The sequence below is a fragment of the Vidua macroura genome, chromosome 3 (genome assembly GCF_024509145.1).
Source record: "Vidua macroura isolate BioBank_ID:100142 chromosome 3, ASM2450914v1, whole genome shotgun sequence".
NCBI classification, from domain to species: domain Eukaryota; kingdom Metazoa; phylum Chordata; class Aves; order Passeriformes; family Viduidae; genus Vidua; species Vidua macroura.
The window spans coordinates 69,367,275-69,392,175 of record NC_071573.1 but is presented as its reverse complement, the minus strand read 5'-3'; the positions used below and the strand labels follow the sequence as shown (position 1 = coordinate 69,392,175).

The window sequence follows — 24,901 nt, the reverse complement described above, 5'->3', positions numbered from 1 at the left end:
CCTCACCAGAGCAAGGAGATGTGCACAGAGAAACAAACTTAAAGTAAATCCTGCATCCTAGAAAAGAGCAGCAGTCAGCCAGCAACAGCATATATATTTGCTGACAGCAAAATTACTAAGAAGCTACTGAAAATGTATTATATTATCTAGCTATAACCAGAATTTCAAGCACAAGCCTTACCCAAAAGCTTAAATGGGTCTGCAATTCTATTTGGTTTAGCTATCAAGAATTCAAATTAATATTTACTTGATAAATAGTTTTAGGGATGAGACTGGGATTCATCCTCTGAATATCAAGAAACAAACCAAACTTTAAATATCTTATTTAAGAAGTTGTATTTCAGCTGAGCTGGCAAATAACTAATCATTAGCTCACAGTTGAACAGCCACAAAAACAGTTTTCATAGCATTAGAAGTCAGTATCAGTTCATTAAAATGTAAAGAGTTTGCATTTATTTCATAATTCTAACATTCATCATCCACAACGGTTACATCAAAAGTAACTACATGAAAGGCAAATCAAAGTAAAAATGTACAAGTGCATTTCATGGATTAGAGAAGAATGCAGAACAGAAGACACTTCTGAAAAATCTTCTCTTTGGCAACAACTATGGTATAAGACAAAATGGTTTGAGTAACTGAAATCTCCCATTCCAAGAGGATTTTCAGGAATGCAAAACATTGGCTATGGAATTTTATCTTTCATTAGTTACGTTTGAGAACACCAGCTACACTGAACATTACCATACTAAATTTTGGGATTTGGGCTCAATATTTAAACTAGCAAATCAAGCAGGCATAAAATCCTAGTACAACCTGACTACATTTTTATGACTGTTTTTTTTTTTTTTGGTTAGGTAAAATACTTCAACCAAAAAAAAAAACCACAAGAAACATCCCAAGCACACCAGAAATGGTTAAGTAGAAATAAACTAATAGAAAAATAACCTCAACCTATGTTCAAAGATTATTACAGCAGCAGGAGCCCAAATGTCACAGATGGAGGGCTAGCTTGGGGGTGGGAAGGAGGACTTGCAGGAAAATGTAAACACGTCCAATATAAAGAACATTTTTCAGGTGCCAGCAGCTAACTTAAATAGAATAAAGGAATTTCCACATAGTTTTCAAGTACTTTACATAGTAGCACAGAAAGGTTACTGAACTGCTTGGAAGTGCTTCTCCAAGCCACTCAGAGAAAAGCAGAAGGTGAACTGTGCTCCAACACCACTGAAGTGCTGAACAAAGTGGAGTGGGGTCTGTCAAATCAACTGTCATATTCACATGGGCTTTAGTTTCCAGAGTGCAGGAAAACAACAGAGAATATCAGTTTAAAGAATACTCTTAGTACTTAGATTTGGTATTCAGAAAACTGTGCTTTTGACTACTTGCACTATGACAAGTCTTTTCTGTCTTGAAATCTTTGCTGCTTCACCGTTAAAATAGGTGATAGAATATAATAAATATTTTACCAGTGGTCAGATATCCTGAAGGAACTGTTCCTGTTCCTTAAATAAAATGTATTGAAATTTTAATTCCAAGATCGTTTTATGTGAAATTCAGAAACCTCCCTAAAGATGAATCTGAAGACCTAATGCCCAGTTCTGAGAGGATCACTTCACACAGTAGGGTCACTTGACAGATTATGCTAAGTATTTCCTTTGTTTTAACTGACATCACTGTGGTATTCAGTCTTAAGAGCTACCATAAGGCCAGTGATTTCTGAAGCATTAGCCAGAAAGCATGGAGGTTGGAGAAGACAGAGGTCCTGAGATAAGCCATCTGGGAAACACCAGCTGATCAGTCATTTTCTGCAGCAGAGCCAGTTTCTTTGACAAAGTTCACACATAGTAAAATGACAAATAAACTAACATCCTATGTAAGTCACTGCAGCTTCCTGGATCACTAATGAAAGATGCTTAATTTAAATGCAAGACAATCTGCAATGTAACTGCAACTGCTTAGTAGAGCAGCAATAACTACAGCATATTTGCAAATGAAGAGAAATGCACATGAGAAAGCACAAAATGGCAAGCAACATGGAGAAAAAAATGCTTTTTTCTCTTTTTTTTCTCAATTACATGTTGTTACCTTAGTTGTATTCACTGATTGTAATATGCTTTTCTTAAGCTTCACTGATTTCTATTACTGCAAAACAATATGGTGACAACCTCTGTAGCCTTATTCAGAAGAGGTAATGAGTCCAAACAGAAATACTCCCATAAATGCACTTGTAGTCAATCCCATTATCCCAAGGGTACCTTTTCCAACAGAAAAAAAAAATAGTAATACTTTTACAAAAGAAAAACTTCTAAAAGCAGCTTCTAACATTTGCATTTTTATTTAGAAGGCAAAACTCAGTTTGCTCACCCTAAACAGTTTGCTGCAACAGTAAGATTAAATACATCACGTATTTACTAGAAACCTTCTCACAGCAGATGGCAAGCTAAATTGGGGCTATTAAAAACGATGACGTTTTCAATGTGTTTATTCTGTATCAGAAAAAAAAAACCAAATAAATTTTAAAATTATTTTAATACTTTCACTTCCTTGTCGCCCTTTTTCCATCTCAGGAAAAGGGATAAGAAGTTCACAGGCCATATGTCATCTGTTGACTTTAGCAGCAAAACACAGCCAAAAGAACATTAAATCAGTCCCTTTGTTTCTTCTGACTCATCTGAATTTATATCCAGTCAGGGTTTTATGAGCATAAGCTTGTTTCAGAACCTGAGGTAAAGCATTTCTCTTCAACTGTAATTATTTTTATTAGTAAAAATTAATCTACAAACATCTTAATACTCTTGCCACAAACCAAAAGGTATGCATTAGTCAGCCATGGAAAAATTTCTGTTTCCATGTACACAACACAGGTAACAATCTGCACGTCTTCACATACCTTTTTAAATCATATGAAGATTAGTTTTTACAGCTAAAGGACAAAAGCAAAGTTCTAAGAGGTGCCCTCAATATATGCTTAATATTTAAAAAAAAAAAAAGATAAAAGTACATGCTGATAAAACTCAGTTTGTTAATCAGCACATAAAATTTCTGGTTCATTTATCAATCTAGAAGCACATACAGATACATGTATAGGCACTGACATACTGCTCTTCCTCACTAGTAAATAAAAAATTTATCTTCTCTCTAACCAGATATAAAAGAAGAAAAGTGTGTTGACCTTTCAGTTAGTAAATTCAAGTCACTTTCTAAAGTCATCAATGGAGTCTTATTTCTTGAAACATGTGGGTTTAGCCTGCATTTTCTTTCTTTTGGGAAATCTGCAAGCTGAGTATGATCATTCATATGATTCTCTGACACTGTGCAAAGTGTCCTCCATCCCAAAGAGACCATGCAGATGGAAAAATAAATGATTAGGAGTCCTGAACCCATACACAGCTCGGGAGGAATACAAGTCAGGAGTGCATGTCCGGACATATTCCTGCACCCTTCCCATGCACGCACACACGATGACACAGAATGGTGGGGATTACAATTACAGTGGGTTTTAAAAGTTTAAAGAAACTGGTAGACAGGTTGACTCGATATTTATTTATAGGAGTCATGTGCATGTTCAAATGGGTACAGCAGGGCCAAGAAGCTTTTCAAGCCAGTACAAAATTACTGGCAGAAGGCAGGACTCAACAGTTCTACATTCCTACGCAGCAGCTGCCTGTCAAGAGAAGGATGCATGAACCTGTATCTAAATTTACTTTTGATATCAGCACATAAAAATCCCATTTTAGAATTGCTAGTAAAAGGGGAGTTTCCCACACTCATCTATTTACATTTTATTTTGCAAACCCACAGTTTGCTTGCATAGCAAAATGCAAGTGAGAAATTTAAAAGCCACTTCAGTTTTGCTGCTTTTTGGGTAACTTTTCTAATCATTTACTGGAAAATTTTGGGAGGGCACAGGGAGAAAGTGGGAGACGTATTTAAGTGATATAAACTAGTAATAATAAGCATTTTTTTATCAAAGGCTTTGAAATGAAAGCATAAAATCAGAAGCAAAAAGTATATAACAATTTTAAATCGCCTTCATACAACATGCAATTATTTTTATTTTTAGAAGAAGAGCATCAAACAACAAAAATAAGTCACCTACATAAGCCATGCCATACTATACCAATTTCATAGCACATTAAGCAGTGAGCTACGAAATAGACCCATAAATAGGTTACAGATTGGGAAACAGAGGCAAAGACAAGTTAAGTGAGTTGTGTAATGTGGGAGCAAAGTTCAAGGTAAGAGACTCCGTATTTACATGCTGGCTAGAAAAGGATTACTATGAGAAAACGACTAGGGGTTTTTCCTAAACTAAAAGTCAATCAGTCAACTAAAAACCTGAAAACTGTGAGAGCTTTATTGAATTTAATGTAACTGAATTACTGAAAATTTACTAAAATGTTGCTATTCTCTAGAAAAACTGTGATGGTTCATTTAAAATACTTATTTTGAATGAACAAAAATATCTTTTACAAAACCCATGAATTAACAGAGTTAGAGGATGAAAACCTATTTAGTTCAATCATTTCTGAATAGGCTGTGCTTGTATGGAGACAGAAGTTGCAGATTCCCACAGAAAATTATCTGTCTGACCCCTTCAGTTTGGGCTTTCCCTTTCTGCTTTACTTCTGACAGAAGAAAACCCAGGTTCCAGATGGCTGCAGTTTCCAGAAAACCCTAAGAGACAAAAATACTGCACTGCCCACTCCACACAGTTCCACAAGAGATGCAGAGCAGGACCAGTGGAGAAGACAGCTTGTCCTGAGTGCAATCACAGCCAGCCAGAGCCAGACACGACACTGGTATCCAGGGGACTTGTTAAGATGCCTGAATCCTAGAGCTCACACATTTGATCACCCTAAAGGCTGCATATAGATATTTACTATACAGACAGATATGTGGAGTCAAAATTATGTCAACCTCAATTGTCTGCTATGTCCTTTCACCAAAAATGCCCAGATTAGCTCTCCATAAATTCTGAAGGTGGGAGAAGAACATAGACCCTCCCTAATCCACTCCATAAAGAAACAGAAACCCTTAGCTTAAGCACACAATAAAAATAGCTTCTCCCAATATAGATGACATAGTGAAACGAACTACAGAACACAGATATTATTTTCTCATTCTTCAAGAGATAAGGAGATGGTAATAAAAAAGCTGAATATAGGAAACCAGTAGCAAAGTCTTCACCACAACTGGATTCCTCCTCCCTCTCCTCAGTGAATTAGTGAAATTAGAGTGAAAAGGTTAATTTGGAGAGAACGGGTTACACTGAGAAAACCCCACATGGACACAGATGTGCCCAGATTAATGTTTATATAATAAAAACACTTAAGCAACTTTGCTCATCTTACAAAGTTACTTTATATGACCATCACAAGCAAATTTTCTATTTCAGAATTCTTAGAGCAACCATTTAACTCCCTGGGGAGGGGAAGAAGAAATCTGCATTTCTCTGGTGAGTTTGATTTCCAATATTCATTTTTCAACCAGTTGTTTTAATATGAAGCAGTATTCTAAAGAAATGCCCAAGGTACGTAAGTGGAATCTTAAATTAATTTCTCCATGGATTCTGTGCACTTCAAACATCCCATAGGTAACACCTCCCTTCAGGAAAATACATTCTGTTACAAATAGAAATTGCTTTTATCAGGTTATAAAGGATATGGTCTCTATCTGCTTTTGACCTTAAGCAATTAATCTACAGAAGGATTGCTAGAACAAGAAAGTGCTCAAATCCCTTCAGCTGCTAACCTGAACAGACATTGCAAACACTATATGGAAGATCTCCATTTTTTGACATTTTGGCAAACTAAGACCATTGCTGAACATTCCTGTAAAAACTAAATATTTCCCTTCTAGGAGAGGAGGGGACAAAGGTCTCAAACACTCTGAAATAGTATTTCAAGTACTTCAAGTGCTTGCTCTTACCTCAAGGTATGGAGCACTGGTTAGACCCCGTTCAAGCAGACAGCCCACGGTGTATATAGAGTATTTTAAAAAACCAAAAACTTAGTACTCAAAGGTTTTTTCTCCAATATCTATCTCTATTAACCTCTTGTTCATAATAAAATGCCCCAGCAGCTAGCAAAGCCAGCAAATCCTCCCCCCTCTCGTGCACAGCTTTCAGAACACTGCTATGCTGAAAAGGCTAAATTATCATTGCCCAATGACATGCAATTCAACAGCAAAATCCCACTCAAAATGGGATCATAGGAGAACAAATGTATGGATTTTCACAGACTTAGGTCAACTCCAAGATGTATAAACTGACACAATGCTAGTCAAAGAAATCAGTAACCCAGTGCTCCTGTCCCATAGTCTATACTTGTTTGCATCTTGCCATAAAGGCTGAATGTTTTGTACCCAAAAGAAATTAAGAGCTTAGTTTAAAAAAAAAAAAAAAAACCTAAAAAGTAATTTAGCACCTTTCAGCTACCCTCAGGATACAAAAGCCAGACTCAACCCAAATACTACAAAAAATTGAAAGATACACAACACTAAATTAGTTCCCAATTTCTAGAAGCACGAGTACAAGTCTATTTGGTGTTTGCCTCAATTTGAGTCTCAAGCAGCTGTAAGTCTTGCATTAAAAAGTTATACCAATTTAATCTTTTAAAAACACTTGCACTCCCTCCTAAGAATCAAAACAGTGCATTTTAACAATTAAATAACCAGTTCTTATGACAAGTGATGCTGGAATGGCCTCTGCTGAGCTTTCTGCCACCACCTCCTGCCTCACGCTGCCTCTGCGCCAGCTCCCGCACACCCAGCTAAGCCCCCAGTGAGGTCCCTCCAGGACCTAACCCTGCAGAAAACAAGCTCTGAAAAGCTTTCTGTGACACTTTGTGTGGGTTTAACTCCCTGAATGAGCTCCCCAGGAGCCAGGTGAGTGTCCCCTGCCAGGCCATTAGCAGGAGTGTCACTGCCAGGCAGGGAGGAAGAGGGGAAGAAGACTGTGTCCTTGTGGTAACAGCCATCCATGAGCTCAGCCCAAGGAAAAGACATGGAATTCAAGTCACCAAGTTCACATTGTTCACCACTTTTATTACCCTGTCATGCACTTGCTGGCTACTGCTGATCTTAAAAATGATTTAACTAAAAATATCTTAGTAATTCTAAGGTTTTTAAGTAACGAATTTGGTATTCCAGCTTCTTTAAAAAACCTCTTTGATTTAAGGCAGGAGTAAACTAAGATTTAAATAACGTTCTTCAAATACCTCTAAGCAAATACTTAACCTCCCAGGTTTCTGTTTTTTCACAACAACATCTGTTAAATAAATTACAGAGGTCATTTCCATAGCTCAGGAGAATTTGACTAATATTATGATAAATATTCTTGGAGAATCTAATTTTATTGAGCAATGAAATAAGCATAACACGACTTTTATGGATGTCACCATTTTTGGTCTACATCCAAACACAGGTTAAAAATAGTAAGAACAGAGCTATATTAAACCAAGAAAGTACAAGGTGTTTTGATGCAAAATTAGGTTTACACAAAATAGAAAAATACTTTTTCCAGCAGCTGTAAATTCAAACAGCTAAGAGAAAACCACCAGAAAAACTGCTCCCCATCTTAAAAAGACACTGAGGAGCTGGTATTTATGTATTATGCAAGAAACTGATTCCAGTGAAATTGTGTCTGAGGTATCATTCTTAGTAGCAAAAAGTCACAAGCATGAGCATACAAATAAAAATCACAGATAAATAAAAAATTTTGGTTAATCCAGGATTTAAATTGGTTACTAATTATATTAACCTCTAATTTCAAGTGCGGACACAAGGACACATCCAGAATGACATCAGTTTTTTTCTTACCATGCTCAAGATATAACTATTTCACATACCTGAATTCTCCAGAAATCCAGAAAAAAAATTTAAAAGGCAAAGGATTCTGATTATACTTTTAAATCACTAGTGTATCAAAGCAATTTTTGAAATGGTTTCCTTTGCCTTACTGAGCCATCCCAGAATCCATCAGTTCACATTTATTTGCAGACCAAGAACAGACTAAGACTTCACAAATTACTATTCTTCTCCCTTCTCAATTATGCCAACATCATTCAAACACTGTCATTCCAGAACCAAAAAATATAGTCTTTTTCAAAACAGCAACCATCATCTCTCAACATTCCAAAAGAAAACACAAAGACATTAGACAACAGCTTTGCTGCAACTCATCAGCAACAGATAAGAACTGTAAAGTAGCAGCACGAGTCACACAAAACACCTGGTGCTGCAGGCTGAAAACAACAACACCTGCAAGAAAATTCTCAAGGCTATTTGTTGCTATTATCTTAGATACCATCTTGTATTTCCTATCAAAATAACGAGTTCATGTATGGCATTTCAGTGTATACGTAATTAACAGTTCCATGAACAGCTATGTCTCCCTTAGACAGAGCTGGATATAGACTTTTCAGGTGTAACTTCTCAAGCTGTGGCTAATCACAGCTGAGCACTCTGCCAAAGTAGCAGCTGACTCTTTAGGAAAGCAGTAACTGTAACACGAAAATCAGAGTTGTACATGCTTCCTGTTTTTCGGTCATGGCTACCATTCCAAAGGCAACCCACACCCCCTGCCCCTCCCCAAATATACTAACATCTGGAATTTCACAGAAAAACTGACTATAAACAACCAGGGGACAAAGTAAAAAAAAAAACAAAAGAAAAAAAAAAAAAAAAAGATCCATAATGAAAACTGAAACCTGCTCGGGCTACTGTTGTTAGGTATTACAACAAAAATTAAACAAAATTCAGTTCAGAAAATGTTTGTGACTTGTATTCCAGGTCTGCCTTGCTTTATATTTATCTATTAAAAAAAAATTTGGTCTACAACCAAAAATGAATCAAAGTCCCTACTTACTATTAAAAACTTAAGAACAATTAGTGACTCTAAGTTTCTGGACGGGCAGCCTTATCTTGACATATTGGGACAACTATGAAAAACCAAAAATAACCAAAATAAAAGCAGTGACTTTATACACAGATTACCATACTTAAGAGTGTTACACATAAACCACCACACTGTTTCATGCCAAACATTCTAGTTAGAATGCAAGTGGAAGCACACCCGTATTAGTATTCTTTTTGTAAACCACGGTAGCACTTCACGTAATTATGAGGAGCGATGGAAAACTTTAAGGGGAAAAGGGGAACTAGAGACAAGGCAACTGGCTGCCCTTGTAATCTGCAATCAACTTCAAGAGCTACTTCAGGTCATGAGAAATTTCAAGATGATAACTCTTTTATAGTTCTCTTCCCACGGTCAGAAAAAAATACCACATGGAAAAGAAATACTCCATGAAAAAACTACCCTTTCACTAGCTTTTATGCTAACTTGCACGTAAGCCAAACAATGTAAAAGGGTATCAATCACCCTCCTATTTAGGTGCCTTTTCAAAGTCATGCAAAAAGTTGTAAGAATGTTCAACCAACATATATCAGCTGTCTCACGTACTGTTTTTGGATATTGATATCTGCAATCCATTTACCGGATCTGGCATCATTGTCCGAGCTCAGATGACTCAGATAAAAACAATGTGAAAGCATAGTTTGTTTTCATGTTTAAAGGCACAACTGGTCTCCTGCAACAATAACAGGAAGAGCTGTAGGGATCGATATGCAAGATTACTAACAGGGGCTTTTCTTGTCCTACCCAACAACACGCACGTGGAACTCTCTCAGCCAGGTATCACATGCCACACTTACCAGATCTCTGTGAAGCACCCAGTTTGCATGGAGGTAATGAATTCCATCAAGGATCTGGTAGAGTAGGGATTTAACCATAGATCTTGGCAACTGCATGGGCTTTTTATTTGCTTTTGAGGCACGGTGAAACTTGATAATATGCTAGAAATAAAACAAGTAGAAACATGAAGAAAGTTAGGTATTAGGTGAGAAGGTTGGGTGTTTTGGGATATTTTAACTTCTAACACTAAATAATGGAATGAGATACAAAGTCTGTTGAACTTTGGAATTAAAGTAATAGTGATGCACTCACAATTCTCTTAAAATTGTTTTTATTCTCTGAGTTGCTTCAAAAAACAGCCGTGAAGTTTTTGTGAATATCTAAATACTGGCTACTTACCTCCAGTAAAGGGTCTTAGACATTCTCCTTCCTCCCTTCTCCCCATATGGCATCCTCTTACCCTTGGCAGCTAGACCAGAACCTTTTAAACCAGGAGTATCTACTAGCAGGAGGACCACACTCTATGCTTTCATAGAGACTTTCCCTCCTCCTCTTCAAAAACACCTAGGCTAGCATACTTGCAACTACTATTCCTCCCAAAATCAGGATCCCAGTAGACAGATTAAATAAATATTTTAATAAATATTTGAAGGCAGGGAAGGTATAACTCCAAAAACCCCACACCACAACATTTGGGTGAGATCATGTTCAAACATGTAAAAATGGTTGTCTTCTTGCTCCCAATTTATGGCTGCATACTTCACTGATGATGACAAGCTGGTGCCTCTTGGATTACAGAAGTCAGTCTGCCCATTAGAGGACAAAAATCACTTGAAAACACAGAATGCAGTAAAGGACCCCAGTATTAATTGAAGAAATGAAAAAAAAAAAAAAATTGAAAGGTTGTTGAGAGATCATGAAATAGTCATAAACTAATTAATTCTAAGATCAATGTGGAGATGATGGGTTAGCTCTGGTCTTGCTACACTGTACAAGAAATTAACTGGAGTCGGGCCATTCTACCTTTTCAATCCTCAGAAAGGTGGGGCTATGCAGGGCACAAATCCAATCCTAATATACGGTCATTCAGCAAATTACTAAATATTCCATTGAGATGGAAAAAAAAATCTCCTTTTTGAAGGCAATTCAATGAAGCACCTCAAATAACAAAATAGTTTTTAATTCTGTGTCTTTTGAAATGTAGAAATGATAAAGGCAGTTTGGATTTTTACTGAAAACCACACAAAATGCTAGAGTAGGACTATTAATTACCCAAGTTTTTAAATAGGATTTGTCTAGCTGAAGATCTCCCTTCCCAGGTTAAAGAGGTAGCCAAAGGCTGTGTTTTAATTGGACCACTGCTCCCTCCTTCACCATCCCCACTCTCCACTCGGTTTGTCACTGCTGCTCCCAATGACAACGGTAATGTTTACTCAGGGTAAATGCTACCTCTGGCTGTCACCAGTACTTTAGCCACTGTCAAACTGTACTTAGCAAAACTGTAAACAATAGTGTTTAAAGAGAAATAAGAAAGGCACAAAACACCAAATGAATCAAAACAGCCTGCTTACTCCCTATCAACAATGTTCCCACAGAGCCTTCCACTAGTAAATGTATAGTATTTATGGCTTTGTACTAAAAAACAGTAGAAATTTACAGGATTGTCAGTTTTTAATATACTTATGAGGATCAATAAACAAGACAAGCCCTTAGTACCTGATCCTTAGTTGTGCACTCTGAAAACTGTATTGAAATACTTTAAGGGATTATTTCCTTAGAAATTTTTTTCTAGTGATGTCACAAGAAGATTCTGTCTCAGAACTTCAACTAGGAGTCCCTAGTACTAAACAATGCTCACCCGATAGCGACCGTCATGTGTAATTACAGTAAGATTTATAAAGCAGTAATGATACCATAAACTCACAAATTAGTATATTTATTAATACAGGAAATGAAAAATAAAAACTACAGAGGAACCAACAGGCAAAGGTCATACAGAGAGGCCCATAAATCCAGTCCTGCCCTTTTTCATGGTGCATGTAATCAGTAGAAGGGATTTCTACACTTATCTAAAAACCAAGTACTACTCACACAAAACATCAGTCCTTAGGCACAGAGAAAATGAAGGAGTCTTATGAGACAGAAAGGGACACAATTAACCACAGATGTGTTGAGGAGGAACAACACATGTGGCTCTGCCTCTGGCTCTGCCTCAGCTGCTCTGGTACCTCCGGAAGTTGGGAGTGAGACAGCACCAGGTTGATGCCATTGCATTTCTGTCCGTGCCCCACCCATGTGGCTCTCAGAAAGGCTAAGGAAACAAGCTCCTTTCTTGAAAGGGTTATTGAATTGCAGAAGCGAATAAAAATGGATAGTTTTGCTCAAAGCAAGCAATATCACCACTAGGTAAAATCCAATTTCCTGCAAAAGCAAATAAAACCATGTTGTTTCCAGCTTACACTATGGAAGTTTATATCCAAAAGATTGCAACCATCACAGTTTAGAGAACTGGACAAAAGCTAAAAATATACTGCAGGGCCAAGTAGCATAGGAAAAGCTAGATTTGCCCCATGACATTGGAATGAATCCACAATGTTTGTGACCAAGTCCTACACTGAAAAGTTGTCTAAAAAAAAAGTAGTTAATCCAATTTCTTGTAAGCAACTAGCCATATGAAGAAAGAACAACACACCTAAACTAAACAGCAATTTTAATGGCAGTGTCCATCTAAGAAATAGAAGAGCAAACAGGTGCTGCTTCAAGTACAGCACATTAACAGCCTGAACCTCAGACCTAATAAAGGCATGGAATAATTTACAGGAATTACAGCCTACATTTCCCATTTCCCAGAAAATTGACTTAACCACTAGGCTTCAAAACTACACTTCTCTCATTCAATAAATCTTTTTGCTGAATAGCACAAAATTAAGACTCTCCTGTAAGTTGAGTATAAATCTGAAGCATGACAGGTATGAAGCATGTTCTGTCTCTCTTTAGGAAACATGAGGTGCACTTGGTGCACTGCAGTTTGTAACCTTTAGGTATACTCAAGTTCTTTGCTGAATCTTACCCCTAATGAACAGCCATTAAGGACAAAACATGAGGACTTCCATAATCCAGGCAAGTCAGAGGCACGTTTTTAACAAGACAATAAGCAGAGGGTCAAAAAGCTTCAGTATTCCCCATGTCTTTTTTCACTGCAATTCCTTAAAGATAACACACATATCCTGATAGATCACTTGGCCAAAAAAGCTGGTAAACACCCAGACTCATTCAGCAAAATTAATGAGGAAAGTTATTGTCAGTCCACTCTATACCAGTTGCATGCTACAGAACAGAAACCCATCCGCAATGTTATGCAGACAGAAATTCATTTTAATTAGTTCATTATAACACTGCAAGCTCTCTTCTGATACATTTAAAATCTTTCAAAATGAAAGAAGAACACACATCATAAGAGGCAAACGTAACTCCAGCAATATTGAAATCTATTCAGCAAAAGTAGCCATTTTCCCTTTCTGTACATTTCTGATTCCTAAATCTTAAAGACATGCTGCCACTGACTGGATCCCAACAATGGTGAGAGCCAATTAGGTATTCACTATTAAATATAATGTAAAAATTTTTCTATTGTTCGTACATATTTTGGTTTTAATTTAAACAAGACGGCAACTTTGTAGAAGTGATTTTAAGTCGTTATTATAAATTAAATTAATACTTCACCGACCAACATTAAAGTATACATTCAACAGAAGCCTAGGAAAGCAAGGTAGGTATAATTTGCTGCTTGCAATATCTGAGACTGGTGTTTTTACTTACTAACTGCTAATCCCCAATTTTCAACTTTAAAAAGTGTAATAAATTTGCAAGGAAAACTGCATGAACCACATTATTTCAATAAGACAATTTTAGCTCTTGCAAAGGCAAGACCATATAAATGATAAAAAAATGAAGAGGAGAAACAAAACTAGACGTTTGGAAATAAAATTAAACAATAGTCAATCTAGGAGTTTGACTGCCTTCTTCTGTGTTGCCTCGTGCATTGAAATTGCTTTGAAAGCTGGCTGGTGAAGAACTGTGTCCATTTTCTAAATTCTCCACCCCAAACAAAGCAAACATAATGCATAACAACACAGAGCAAATTCAAATCCCTAGGATTTACCCAGCAGTGAAGTGAACATTCAACAAGATCCTAATTTTAGTCTGCTTCCAAGTCTGTGTTTGTGTCATCCCATTCCCAATTCCAAGAAGTGCTGTTCAGTGTGACAGAGGTTAAAACAAGCAAACAAACAAGTTAGACCTAGAAACCTTTCACTAAAGTAGGAAGCCAGCTAAGAGAGGGACTTTATGCATGTCTGATTAAATGAAGTTATAGTGAGCTCCCACCTCAACACACATGAGACAATCCATAGACACAAGCCTCTAGAAAATCTGACTGCTTGACTTCTACTGCTTAAGGCAATGCTTGTTGAAAATTACATGCATCTCCTTCAAACTGAAATGCAATCATGCCAATGCAGATGGCTCTCCCTGCTGAAGCAAACTGCTTGTGCTCCCACGCTTCAGCAAAAACCCTGCATTCTATCCAATCCCTAATCCAGCCTTTGAGAACAAAACAGAATTATCTCAATCTGCCAATAAAAAGTAAAGTTACATTTTAATATTGAGGAGAGGGAAGCTTGGATACATGTAAAATCTGTACTAAGGCCAAGAGGATTAATTTTATACAGCTTCTAGTCTCATTTTTAACACAAAACCACCTCAAATTATTACATTTACTTTAAAGGGTATGAAAGAAGAAATCAAAATCTTAAGGTGGTATAGAAACCAACCAGGCATTGCTTCCATGATTTTCAAAAAGAGAAAGCAAAGACCCAATGAACCCAAGTAATTTGTTTGCTGTTCCAAAATTAAACCACAGTTTGATATGCCTACACTTACGACTCATTTCAGACATCAGAATTTTAGAAACTAAGAAAATTTTGTCAATGTACGTATCACAAGTAAAATAAAATCAAATCAAAACAGAAGAGGAAAGAAGTACTTCTAGAGCAATCACTTTAGTTTCCAATTTTGGAAATATTAGAGCAATTAACATAAACTGTCCTTCAAAAGAGAAGGGGAAAGAAGAATGCTTGTTCCCTCTAAATGGTGCCAGTGCATGGCCATCATCAGTATCTTCTTTAAAATGTCATTAACCAAACTGCCTAATGAAAGACCCTACTCCAAGTGACAAGAGGTGAACATTTTTATTAACAGGGTAAGGAACTTTTATACATCAACTTTTGCTAATGCTAGCTTGCTTTAAATATCTAAGCTTTGAAATACAGATCAAGCACATCCCATATAACACATCCCCACAAACAGATCCCATATAATTTTCCTAGGATTTGCCTGCATCTTTCTAGGTATTTTAGTAGCCTTCAGCCCTAAATATTGCAAAATAACTCTATACAATGTTAATAAAAATCATCAGAATTCAGATACCCTTTCAGTACACATAAAAGTGGAATATGCCACTCTGTTCACTTTAGTTTTTCACACATTTATGCTTCTGAACCTTGCCTTTGTTTTGAGACCTGCTCCTACCTGTTGTTTCCTCCGCTTCTCATGCTTTGTGGTGCAGAAAATGAGTCCATATAAACTACCCTCAAATTCATACAAGTCTGGCAGAAAAAGCAAGTGTATGCTTTGAGAATATGACATACAGCTATGGGCAAGGAATGGCACTGTTCTCTGCAAGAAATTAAACCATCACTTTGATGGTCAAAAAACCCCATCCATTTCACTTAGAAGGAATCAGTCATGACATAAAGATCAATGCCAGCCCATTGCCTTGTGTCTCGACAAACCTTATGTTCTTCTTCCAGCCTATATTGGTACATATGTATACAAGAGAAGACTGCATGAAAAACCACTTGACAGAATCACCTGAATTACACCAAAAGTGTAGACATGACTTAGAAAATCAAAATATATTAAAAAAAAACCCTGTTACACTGAGAAAAGTGTTTTTATGTATATAAAGATATTTATCATCAACTAGCATCTGAATTATATTTATGATTAAGAGCTAAACTGAAGCCTGTTGAACAAAGAATCATAACTGATTATACCATATTTAAGGAATATGTTAAAACTCAGCTGTTAGACAATATTCACGTGATTAAACAAATGTACAGGTTTGTTGTACACATCAGTATGCAATACTCTTCCAATTTCATTTATCATAAAAGATTATTCAAAATGTTGTTAGCTGAAATTAAGTATAGTTATTTGTAGACTGAGAGCATCAAGTAGTGCTATGAAATTCACATGTAGGAAGAATAGCTTCTCCTTTCCATTATTTGATTATTATTTTTAGGTACTCATGACTGTGCTAATAATCTCTACCCTACATTTTTTAAAAGCAGAACATATACATAACAAGTAATAAAACAAAGCCAGTCTGCCCATATAGTTTTATTATTATCAACAATAATTCCAAGATTAATTTTACTCCACGTTTCTCAGTAGTATTTGTTGCTTAGGATTTAGTGGTTAGAGATCACTGGAATCTAGTAATAAGAGAGAAACATTCAACCAAATCGAAATAATTCACAGATCATGGTTTAACTGGTTTGGGATAGTGAATCTATCATCACATTCAATATTACCAAATCATAGTTAATTATGTATGTACTTACTTATATAATTATTTATACAGCAGTGGTTTTTATTCCTGTAAAACACACTTAACACATTTTTACTATGATAAAAATGTCACCCTTTCTCAGAATGAGATCAAACCCATCCAGAAGCTTCTTATTTAAGTTACAACATATATTTCCAGAAAAGGGGATCTTAAAAATGTGATGCTATACAGACATACTAAATGAGTCTGGGAATTAACTCTGTACCATAAGTAGTAAAGGTATTCAGATAATCTGTCAATACAAAAAGTTTTTAAAAAGTTATAATAAAAACGTTGGTTAGAATCAAAAATCCTGCTTAAAGTATAGAGACTATGAAATTGAAATCATCAAATGTGTTTATCTGTGGTACTAAAAACGTGAGCTTTAGAAAATACTTTCAATATTAGAAATCTGCTGCAAAAGGGAGCAAAGGAAAAGTTCTAAATATTGTAACCTCTACAGTGGTTAAAAAGTAACTAGATTGACAAAAAAAATTCACCTCCAGGACAGATCTCATTTGTATTAAACTTTTCTTAAAGTCCATTTTAGTAATCATCATGCATTTAAAGCATTTGATATAAATTTGAATGATGTCTTTAAATGCACTAGCTTTAGGCAGGAAGTTCTGGACAGCAGTATACTGTCTAGAAGTATAAGAGTAGGGTTATAAAGAACATCCATGAAAGTTAAACAAAAAAAAAGAAGTTATTCTTTTGCTGATAAGACAGCAGGAACTCTGGCATTTGAAACAAATTGTTGACCTTTAAAAATACAAAGTTAACATCCTATAGCCTGAGAACTTTACCAGTTCTCTTTGGCAGAGACAAAGAGCCAAGAAAAATCATAACATTGTGTATTACACTAAGAAGTCTGGTAATCAAAGGAAACTAGTTATAAATCAATTTGTCAAAAGAATTCCTATATTCTTAGATATTCTCCATGGTAATCTCATGATTTTGCACTGTTTTGTATAATGTATCTTGAGAGATAAGAAAAGAAAGTATCTTTGATAGGCTTAGTTATTAAAACTGATGACTATCTTGGTTGTCAAGGACAGCAGAACAGCTGTTCTCTAATACACGCCTAAAGCTGTTCAAATTAGCAAAGCTTCTGCATTCCTTGGTAATGGTATCGGCAGAAGATGCAGAACATTATTAAATATGTGCTATCTAAACATAAAAATTCAGATCTGAGCAGTTTCTTCTTTAATTCTTGGGAATTAAATGAGAAGTAAAAAAAAAGTTCTTGCTCACCATAGAAGAACTTTTTAATAAGTTTAATTAGCACCAACCTTTTAGAACAGAACATTTTTTTCAGTATTAGAAAATTAACAGAATAGCATAGCATCTAATACAGTTTATTCATCTCTTGCCAAATGTTTCCAGTACAGAAGCTGAAAAATATAATGATTTTAATTAATCTAATGATTGAATGTGATGAGCATTTGTTCTTCTCACTGAAGCCAATAGGAGTTACTAAAAGCTGTGCAGCTTTGAATAGAAAGACAATTTCCATACTTATTGATTTTGGTAACAACTCTAAGCTACTTACATTTGAAAACATTACTCTCTGGAAATCTACATGTCTCTAGTGACAGCACACCTTCAATTCTAAAACTTAAATCTTTATAAACTGATAGATCCATGATAAATAGACTTATTTTGTCTTTATGTAGTGCTAGCAAAGCACATGGTGCTAAACAGTAAAAAAAAAAAAAATTGCTAAACCCCTACTAAAATTTCTACCCCAAAGAGTTGAAAGGGCACAAGCTGTAAAGCACAGGAAATGCAAAACACAACACAACACAGACAGGATGACAAGTGGTTGGTATTACTGAAATGCGTTACAAAATAAGTGGATTTTCAGGAGTTTTTTGAAGGAGGATAGTGAAGGATCTTTACGTACGTTAATTGGGAGGCTGTTCCATGTGTAGGAGGCAGCGTGGAAAAAGACACAAAGTTGGGAGTGAGCAAAACAGACAAAAGGGGAATTAAGAGTGATGCTTGGGAAGTGCTGACAGTAAAGGAAATGAGGAGCAAGGTTAAGCCAGAACCAAGAGTGCCTTGAACACGGCCAACTTTATGCAAGGGAGGAAAAAATTCCTGGCAAAGGCTTAAGAAGCGAGGAAACATGGGCAATTTTACAGGAAAGGAGAAATGACTTGTGTAGCATGTCCCATAGAAAAAAATAAAAACAAAAGAGAATTAGGAAGTGGGAGACCAGTTCGTATCAAGAACCTCATTGTAACAAACATTTCAGTCTTAAATAATAGAAAATAATTAACTTCACTGAGATTATATCCAATATTCAGCCATATGGGAGGAGTGGCAAGAACATCAAACTGCAGTGATTCTTCTTCTAAAGCTGTTAAATCATGTGAAAAATCATTGCGTAGTGTAAAAACCACACGCGAATGGAAAAGGTTAGGAAAAAAGGTGTTTAAAACACATGGCAATAAATGTAGCAGTAAAATGTGTTTGTTATGACTGTTCCATAAAATGAGTAAACTAATTTAATGCACAAATAAAGTCTGTCATACAGAGATTTAGCTGATGCACTTCTCTTCATCATCACTACCACTGGTTATGTGAGATACAAAAACTCTCAATGTCTACTGGTCACTTTGATGAAGAAAACTTGCAAAATACAAACCTGCTAGCCCATAAGAGAAATAAATATCTTTCATGCTTTTGAAGGGGAACAAATTACCATGATTTTACATGTTCTGAGACAGAAGTGTCTTTTTGAATGGGCTAAGTTTACTTTCTGACCAATTAAAATCTTGGGTCATTTATAAGCTCAAGAGCCAAGTATGAAGAAATTGAGCAATTTGTCACTAACATTTGTAATAGCAACATCTGTATTACTGAAGCCTTCAAAAGTAATACTGAAATTTATATTACCACTTCCCCTCCCTGCCAGTATTTTCAAAGGAATCATAACCATATTGGTTACACTTCGTGTTTGATATCTTTCAGGTTTAAACACAAATCCAGGTTCAAGTAACTCACATCTTATCAACAGATGCAGAGCTTGAATATTTTCGAGTTCAACTCTCACAATGTCACTGACGTCCACCTCTACAACAGACTAAACCAAATCCGATCACATTTTGCTAGAAACTTAAAAACAGACATCTAAGTCTCTACTCCTCCATGTAATGAGTGTCCATCAGTAGGCCCAATTAGCTTACTTGTTATTTTATTTCCACTCATACTGTCAAAAATTCTCTGTTTAAAATATAGAATATTGAATGTCAGTCACTTGCAATCACTCTCAGTGAGAGGACTCATCAAAGCAGTCCCTCTCCTTTTTTCTTGTGTGTCTATGTGCAAAATGTCAGAAAAACAAGATTAAATACATTTCCAAACACAGTTTTAGAAGCTCTCAATTTAGGAATGCTTTCTTTATCTCCAATTAAAGCTTGCAGAAAAATCCTTTTCACTTCAAACCCCAATCTGACTCAAAATTTCTATGCAGTCTTTGGCAGGCTTTAAAGTGTAAAAGTAACAGGATTATCAGTTAGACCCTTAATTACAGAGTAAGAAATTAATGCATCTCTGCCTCTATGAAGGTACATCACACACACGTCAGTTTGAACAAACTCTTATTGTACACTCTCAAATACTCAGGGAAATCTGTACTTACCCACAAATCATGCTCAGCATAATCAAACAGCAGCCAAACCTTTCTGTCACTGTGAGAAAGGAAAACCTTCTGCAATGCAATCACATTTGGGTGCTTCAACTCTCGTAAAAGCTGCGGAGAAACAGAGAAGCTCTTGTTACTTCTGTGCTTGCTAAGAAAAGCAAACACAGCAACAAAACCTCCAAACAGGTCAAATAGCAAACAAGTAGTCCTAAAACAGGCCCTAGAAGGAAAGACACCACTGATTCAGCCCATTATCTTCCAAATATCAAAATCAGGATGTACACAGCCTCCGTGGCATGGGCTGCTTGTTCTAACAGTATAGCTGCCCATCACTACCTACCTTTCTCTGTCCCACACTCAGCACAGAGCTGCCCATCCCACCTATTCATCCTGCTTGCCATCAGTATCTTTCTTAAAAAAAGTTATTACACACAAGTATAATTGTTTTCTTATCAAAGGTGAACATCAGGATTTGAGGATGCCAGAGTGAAACTTGTGCAGCTGGTCCAGTTCTTTGTCTGGACAACACAGTTCTTGATCACCATATAATTATTTTATTATCAATAACTTTCTTTTGCTTTGGATCCTTACCTCACTTGCCCTAAAGTTCATAGGCTGTTGCTCTCAGAAAATATATTGTTTCCAAAGAAAAGTTTACCAAAATGGGTTTCCTTCTGGTTGTTTCAACTACTATTCTGTAACCTAGAAATCATCCCATATTTATTTATTGCTTGCCTGAAAGAAAACTAGGTTCCATCACTAATTAGACAGCATATTAAAGCAGGCACTGCTGCTGAAGTCATCCTTCTGCCAGATTAAACCAAGTTCAGGAGGAGCTGTGAAGCGGTACTCCCAAAAACATAATTTCCATGGAATCACTTTCTCCATCCCCCCTCCACACTGTAGTCACCAGAATGACTGATCATTTCTGTCTTATCTGGAAATTGCTTACATCTGCAACACTAGTATATACATTGCCAAGAATCAATTTATAATGGCAAAATTGTAAATTGAGTATGTTCCAAGGCACATTTGGGAAAAATGAGTCTTCCATTTTTTCACCCTACAGAAAAAGACTCAAGATGTTTATTTTAGGAGAAATAAAATACTGATTTTAAATTGTATTATCTTTTGACTATAGAGATATCTGTCAAGACAAGAAATCTAAGGAATATCGTAGCTGCTTAAATGTATTCCAGTTTTCCAGCAAATGAAATAATTTAGATGCTTTTTTTTTTACCATGCAGGAAGTGCTTTCTTATTTTTCTGTCTTTCCCTAACCCTGAGCCTCCTTTCCTGCATGCCAAACAACCCCAGTTCCCTCAGCAGCTCCTTGTGAGACTTGTTCTTTGTTACATTCTGGCTGTCGAGGCTGCATGCCACAGCAGCCAATGCTTCAGCAACACGAGAGAGACCAAGGAAATGTTGGCCCTAGGAGTTCAACACACCACATCAAGAATGAGAGCTCTATTCTAGCTATGCTGGACTTGCAGTGGTGCTCCACACCAACTACAGGAGGTCAAAATTATAACGTATGGTACAAGGGATGAGCATGAGCCACAAACGCAAACTGTTGGTCAGATTTATGTTAAAAACCATCTCATCTAGAAACATGCTACTGCAGGAGAGAGGGTGATTACAGGGACTGAAGAGATGGAACTGTTAGGTACACAAAGAGTGGAGATAAGGGAAGTAATTCTAAAAGCACTGGAAAGATGTGATCGGAAAGGAATATTGGGCAGAACCAAATACGCAGCTTTGGAAATCAAAAGACAGCAAGTTTGAGACAACTGTTTCAAAGACAAATATCAACCTAAGGCTGAGACAAAAAGAAATGAGGAACTTCAGAAACTGAAGTTTACATTACAGCAGACAGGTGGAAGCCAACAATGTGAAAATTAGGGTGACATAGTGAAGCTATTTGCATCATGATTGAATCTACCACCTACCCTAACAACTTCGATGTTTGACTAGAATTTTGTCAATATTTACCTCCTACATATGCCACATCCATCTAACAGGTAAGTGATGCACCTTTATGTGGTATAATTGTTATGTCCATGCATCGCCATAAACACCTTTGACAAATGTACATTTCAACCCTACCTAGAACCACGAGGACATCAGGGATGTGGTAAATCATTGTCTACAATTTTCCTGCAGCAAATTGCTGTACAAACTTTAAACAAACAGAATAGATAAATGAAACTTAATACCAGTATTATTTTTTTAAGTCTTCTGCAGAAGTAAATCAGTTTGAAGACTTGGTTGATTTAGGTCTGAAGTTAGAAGGAAGGAATTAATATATTGTCCTAGTAATTGAAAGATTCCAGTGTACTTGACAACATCTTCTATTACAAGATAGCAACCTGAACATAAAAAGGATCAGCAACTACTATAATTTATAAGTAAATAAACACAGCATCATATTTGAATAGTACTTTAACCTAATGTTCCTCTAAAATTTAAGTTCCATCATACCCAACTTGAGATAAAATGCTAACAGAAACCTGTGTCTCAGTTACAATACATTCCCTTCTTGTAGCAGCACACAAGGCAGCTTAGACAGAAAGGCACTGAGAAGGACTTCATAGTGAATTATCAACATCTGTGCAACTTCGACTGTCCTGTACAACGGCTTTCATCTAAATAGATTATGATGATTATTATTAAAAGTATTAAGAAGAGAATTGTACAAGCATCTTTGTTTATCAGCATTCTTAGCTGATATCACAGCTTAAAGTTTAAAATGATGCTTTTGGATAGCCCAAACAGCATGGAACAGCTTCCAGGATTCCCAGATGGATATCTACTATATGCAGAATTGCTAGTAATTTCTTCAACCGTCTGACGAGTCATAAGTTCTTTATCATGCACACTGTGAATTTCCCTCATAAGTGAATGTCTCTTACAGGGAAGGGGAAGGTCATGATGCCTGAAAAAAAGTTAAGTTGGCAACAGTATTGGTATAGAAGCCTGAGGCCTTGGAAATGTAAAATGTCAGTAGTCATGCTGAGTAGACTCTGCATAGAAAATCCAAGTAAAGAGTAAAGGTTGTCTAGCCAGAGAAGGAGCACAAGAAAGTATAAAAGATTAAGCAAGTAAAAGTGGGATATCATAAAACAAAGAAAAAATCTGTTATGTTTTACCTCAGGTTTTAATAATAGTTATGATACTGACCATGGAATGAATGAACACACAGATAAAAGAAATGCCTCATGCTTAAGAAAGTAAAAACTAGCACAAATCATATACAAGCAAAACTCAGAGGTGGTATCTGATGATTACCAAATACATCACATACATTCAAAAAAGGGACACAAAGGAGACATTTGGAGACTTGTGAATCCAAAGTATGCAAAAAAACAATTTTGAAAATATGCACATAAAGAAAAATGTGTGAAAAAAACTATCCTGACCTCAGATAATTGATTTTCTATTCAAGCAGAAGATCTGTGTTCAAGTTTCAACCTTATAATAGTTTTAAGTACTTCATCAGATGGAAAAGATGACAACTGGAATACATCCAAGGTGAGGAAAAAAAAATACCCTAAAGGGGTAGCTGACAATGGGACACATTTCAAGGTAAAGTAGCTCTATGTATTAACTATTTGAAGAGTTACCAAAGAACAAGTATTGCGTTTATTAATAAAACCCATCTCAGTATCAACATCATGAGTGTAAATGAATTATCTGAATAAATAAAGGCAGCATTTCCAAGGAAGAAAAGGAATGTGATAATGCATCATCTTTTATGCTACTTTATTCTGTGACTGAGTAAACAAAGAGTAACAGAAACAAGATTAAATCAACAGCACAAAATCTGAATTCATGCACTTAAAAAATAACCAAGAATTTCTACTATAGGCTGAAAAGTCATCAGGTGCAAGTGACAAATGGTAGAACTGGATTGTCATAAAACAAAGAAGAAAATTGAGATGGTAAATCTGATATTAGATATCCTAGTTGAGGTCCTTACAAGAGAGGATGGAATCTATTTACATAGATACATAAAAGGCTTCCGTGATTTTTTTTTTTTAATACTATATGCAGTTTTCTTTGCTCAAACACCTCCCCCTCCACACCCACACAAAAGATGAACTCTCCCGGAAAGAGGCAAAGGGTGACCAAAGGAGCAAAACAATCCATCTCTCAACAGGGAATTCTCAATTACTGTAGCTTTCTCAATTACTGTAGCTGATCAAATATTGAAAGAAGTAAGATGGATACCCACTAAAACACGAAGATATGAGCATCAATGATGAAAGAAATCATTACTAGATGATAAGCATGGCTGAAGAACAGAAAGGCAGCTAATAAGAGATAAAATCACCCTGCAAGTTAGCATCTCATGAACAGGAAGGTTCAGGAATAGCTTCTCAATAGCAGGGAAAACAGTGTATTTCATTTGCTTCTTTATCAACATTGGACAACAAATTTAGTTGATGAATTTGATAGAAGTCACCATTAGATTCCCTAGACAGATGCCTATGCAGTACGTGCTCTTGTAGAAGCCTTCATGAAAAATGGGTTTAGTGATGTTTTACTGATCATCTCCAGCAGATGGAAAAGATGATTGACAGCAAGCCCTACAGCAATTTGGTTTAAATGCTTGAACTGAGCCTGCAAATCATCTACCATATAATGCAAGTTCCTTTTACAAGAAGTAGACAAGCAATGAGGAAATCTCTTGATCTTTTGACATAGGTAAAATTCTCCCTGTTTCTCCCAAAGAGATCTCTTTGGGAGAAAAATGGGAGAAGAGTTGCAGTGTTACCAATATAAACAATGTGATCAATTATGAGGACACTTAGCACATTTAAACACAAGTCAAACAGTATATTCCTAAAGGAAATAAATCTTGCCCAGAAATACTTTT

The 24,901-nt window shown here is 36.2% G+C and overlaps 1 protein-coding gene across 3 annotated transcripts in view; it reads right to left on the bottom strand.

Annotated features, from left to right (window-relative positions):
• CDK19 (cyclin dependent kinase 19) overlaps positions 1-24,901 on the bottom strand; it is a 121,011-nt gene that overhangs the window by 54,189 nt on the left and 41,921 nt on the right. For all 3 annotated transcript variants that reach the window (XM_053973678.1, XM_053973677.1, XM_053973679.1), the window contains exons 3-4: positions 20,020-20,130; positions 9,718-9,858 (exon numbers count right to left, since the gene is read on the bottom strand). In XM_053973678.1, coding sequence (XP_053829653.1) covers positions 9,718-9,858; positions 20,020-20,130 — 252 coding nt within the window. The remainder of the gene's footprint in view (positions 1-9,717; positions 9,859-20,019; positions 20,131-24,901) is intronic.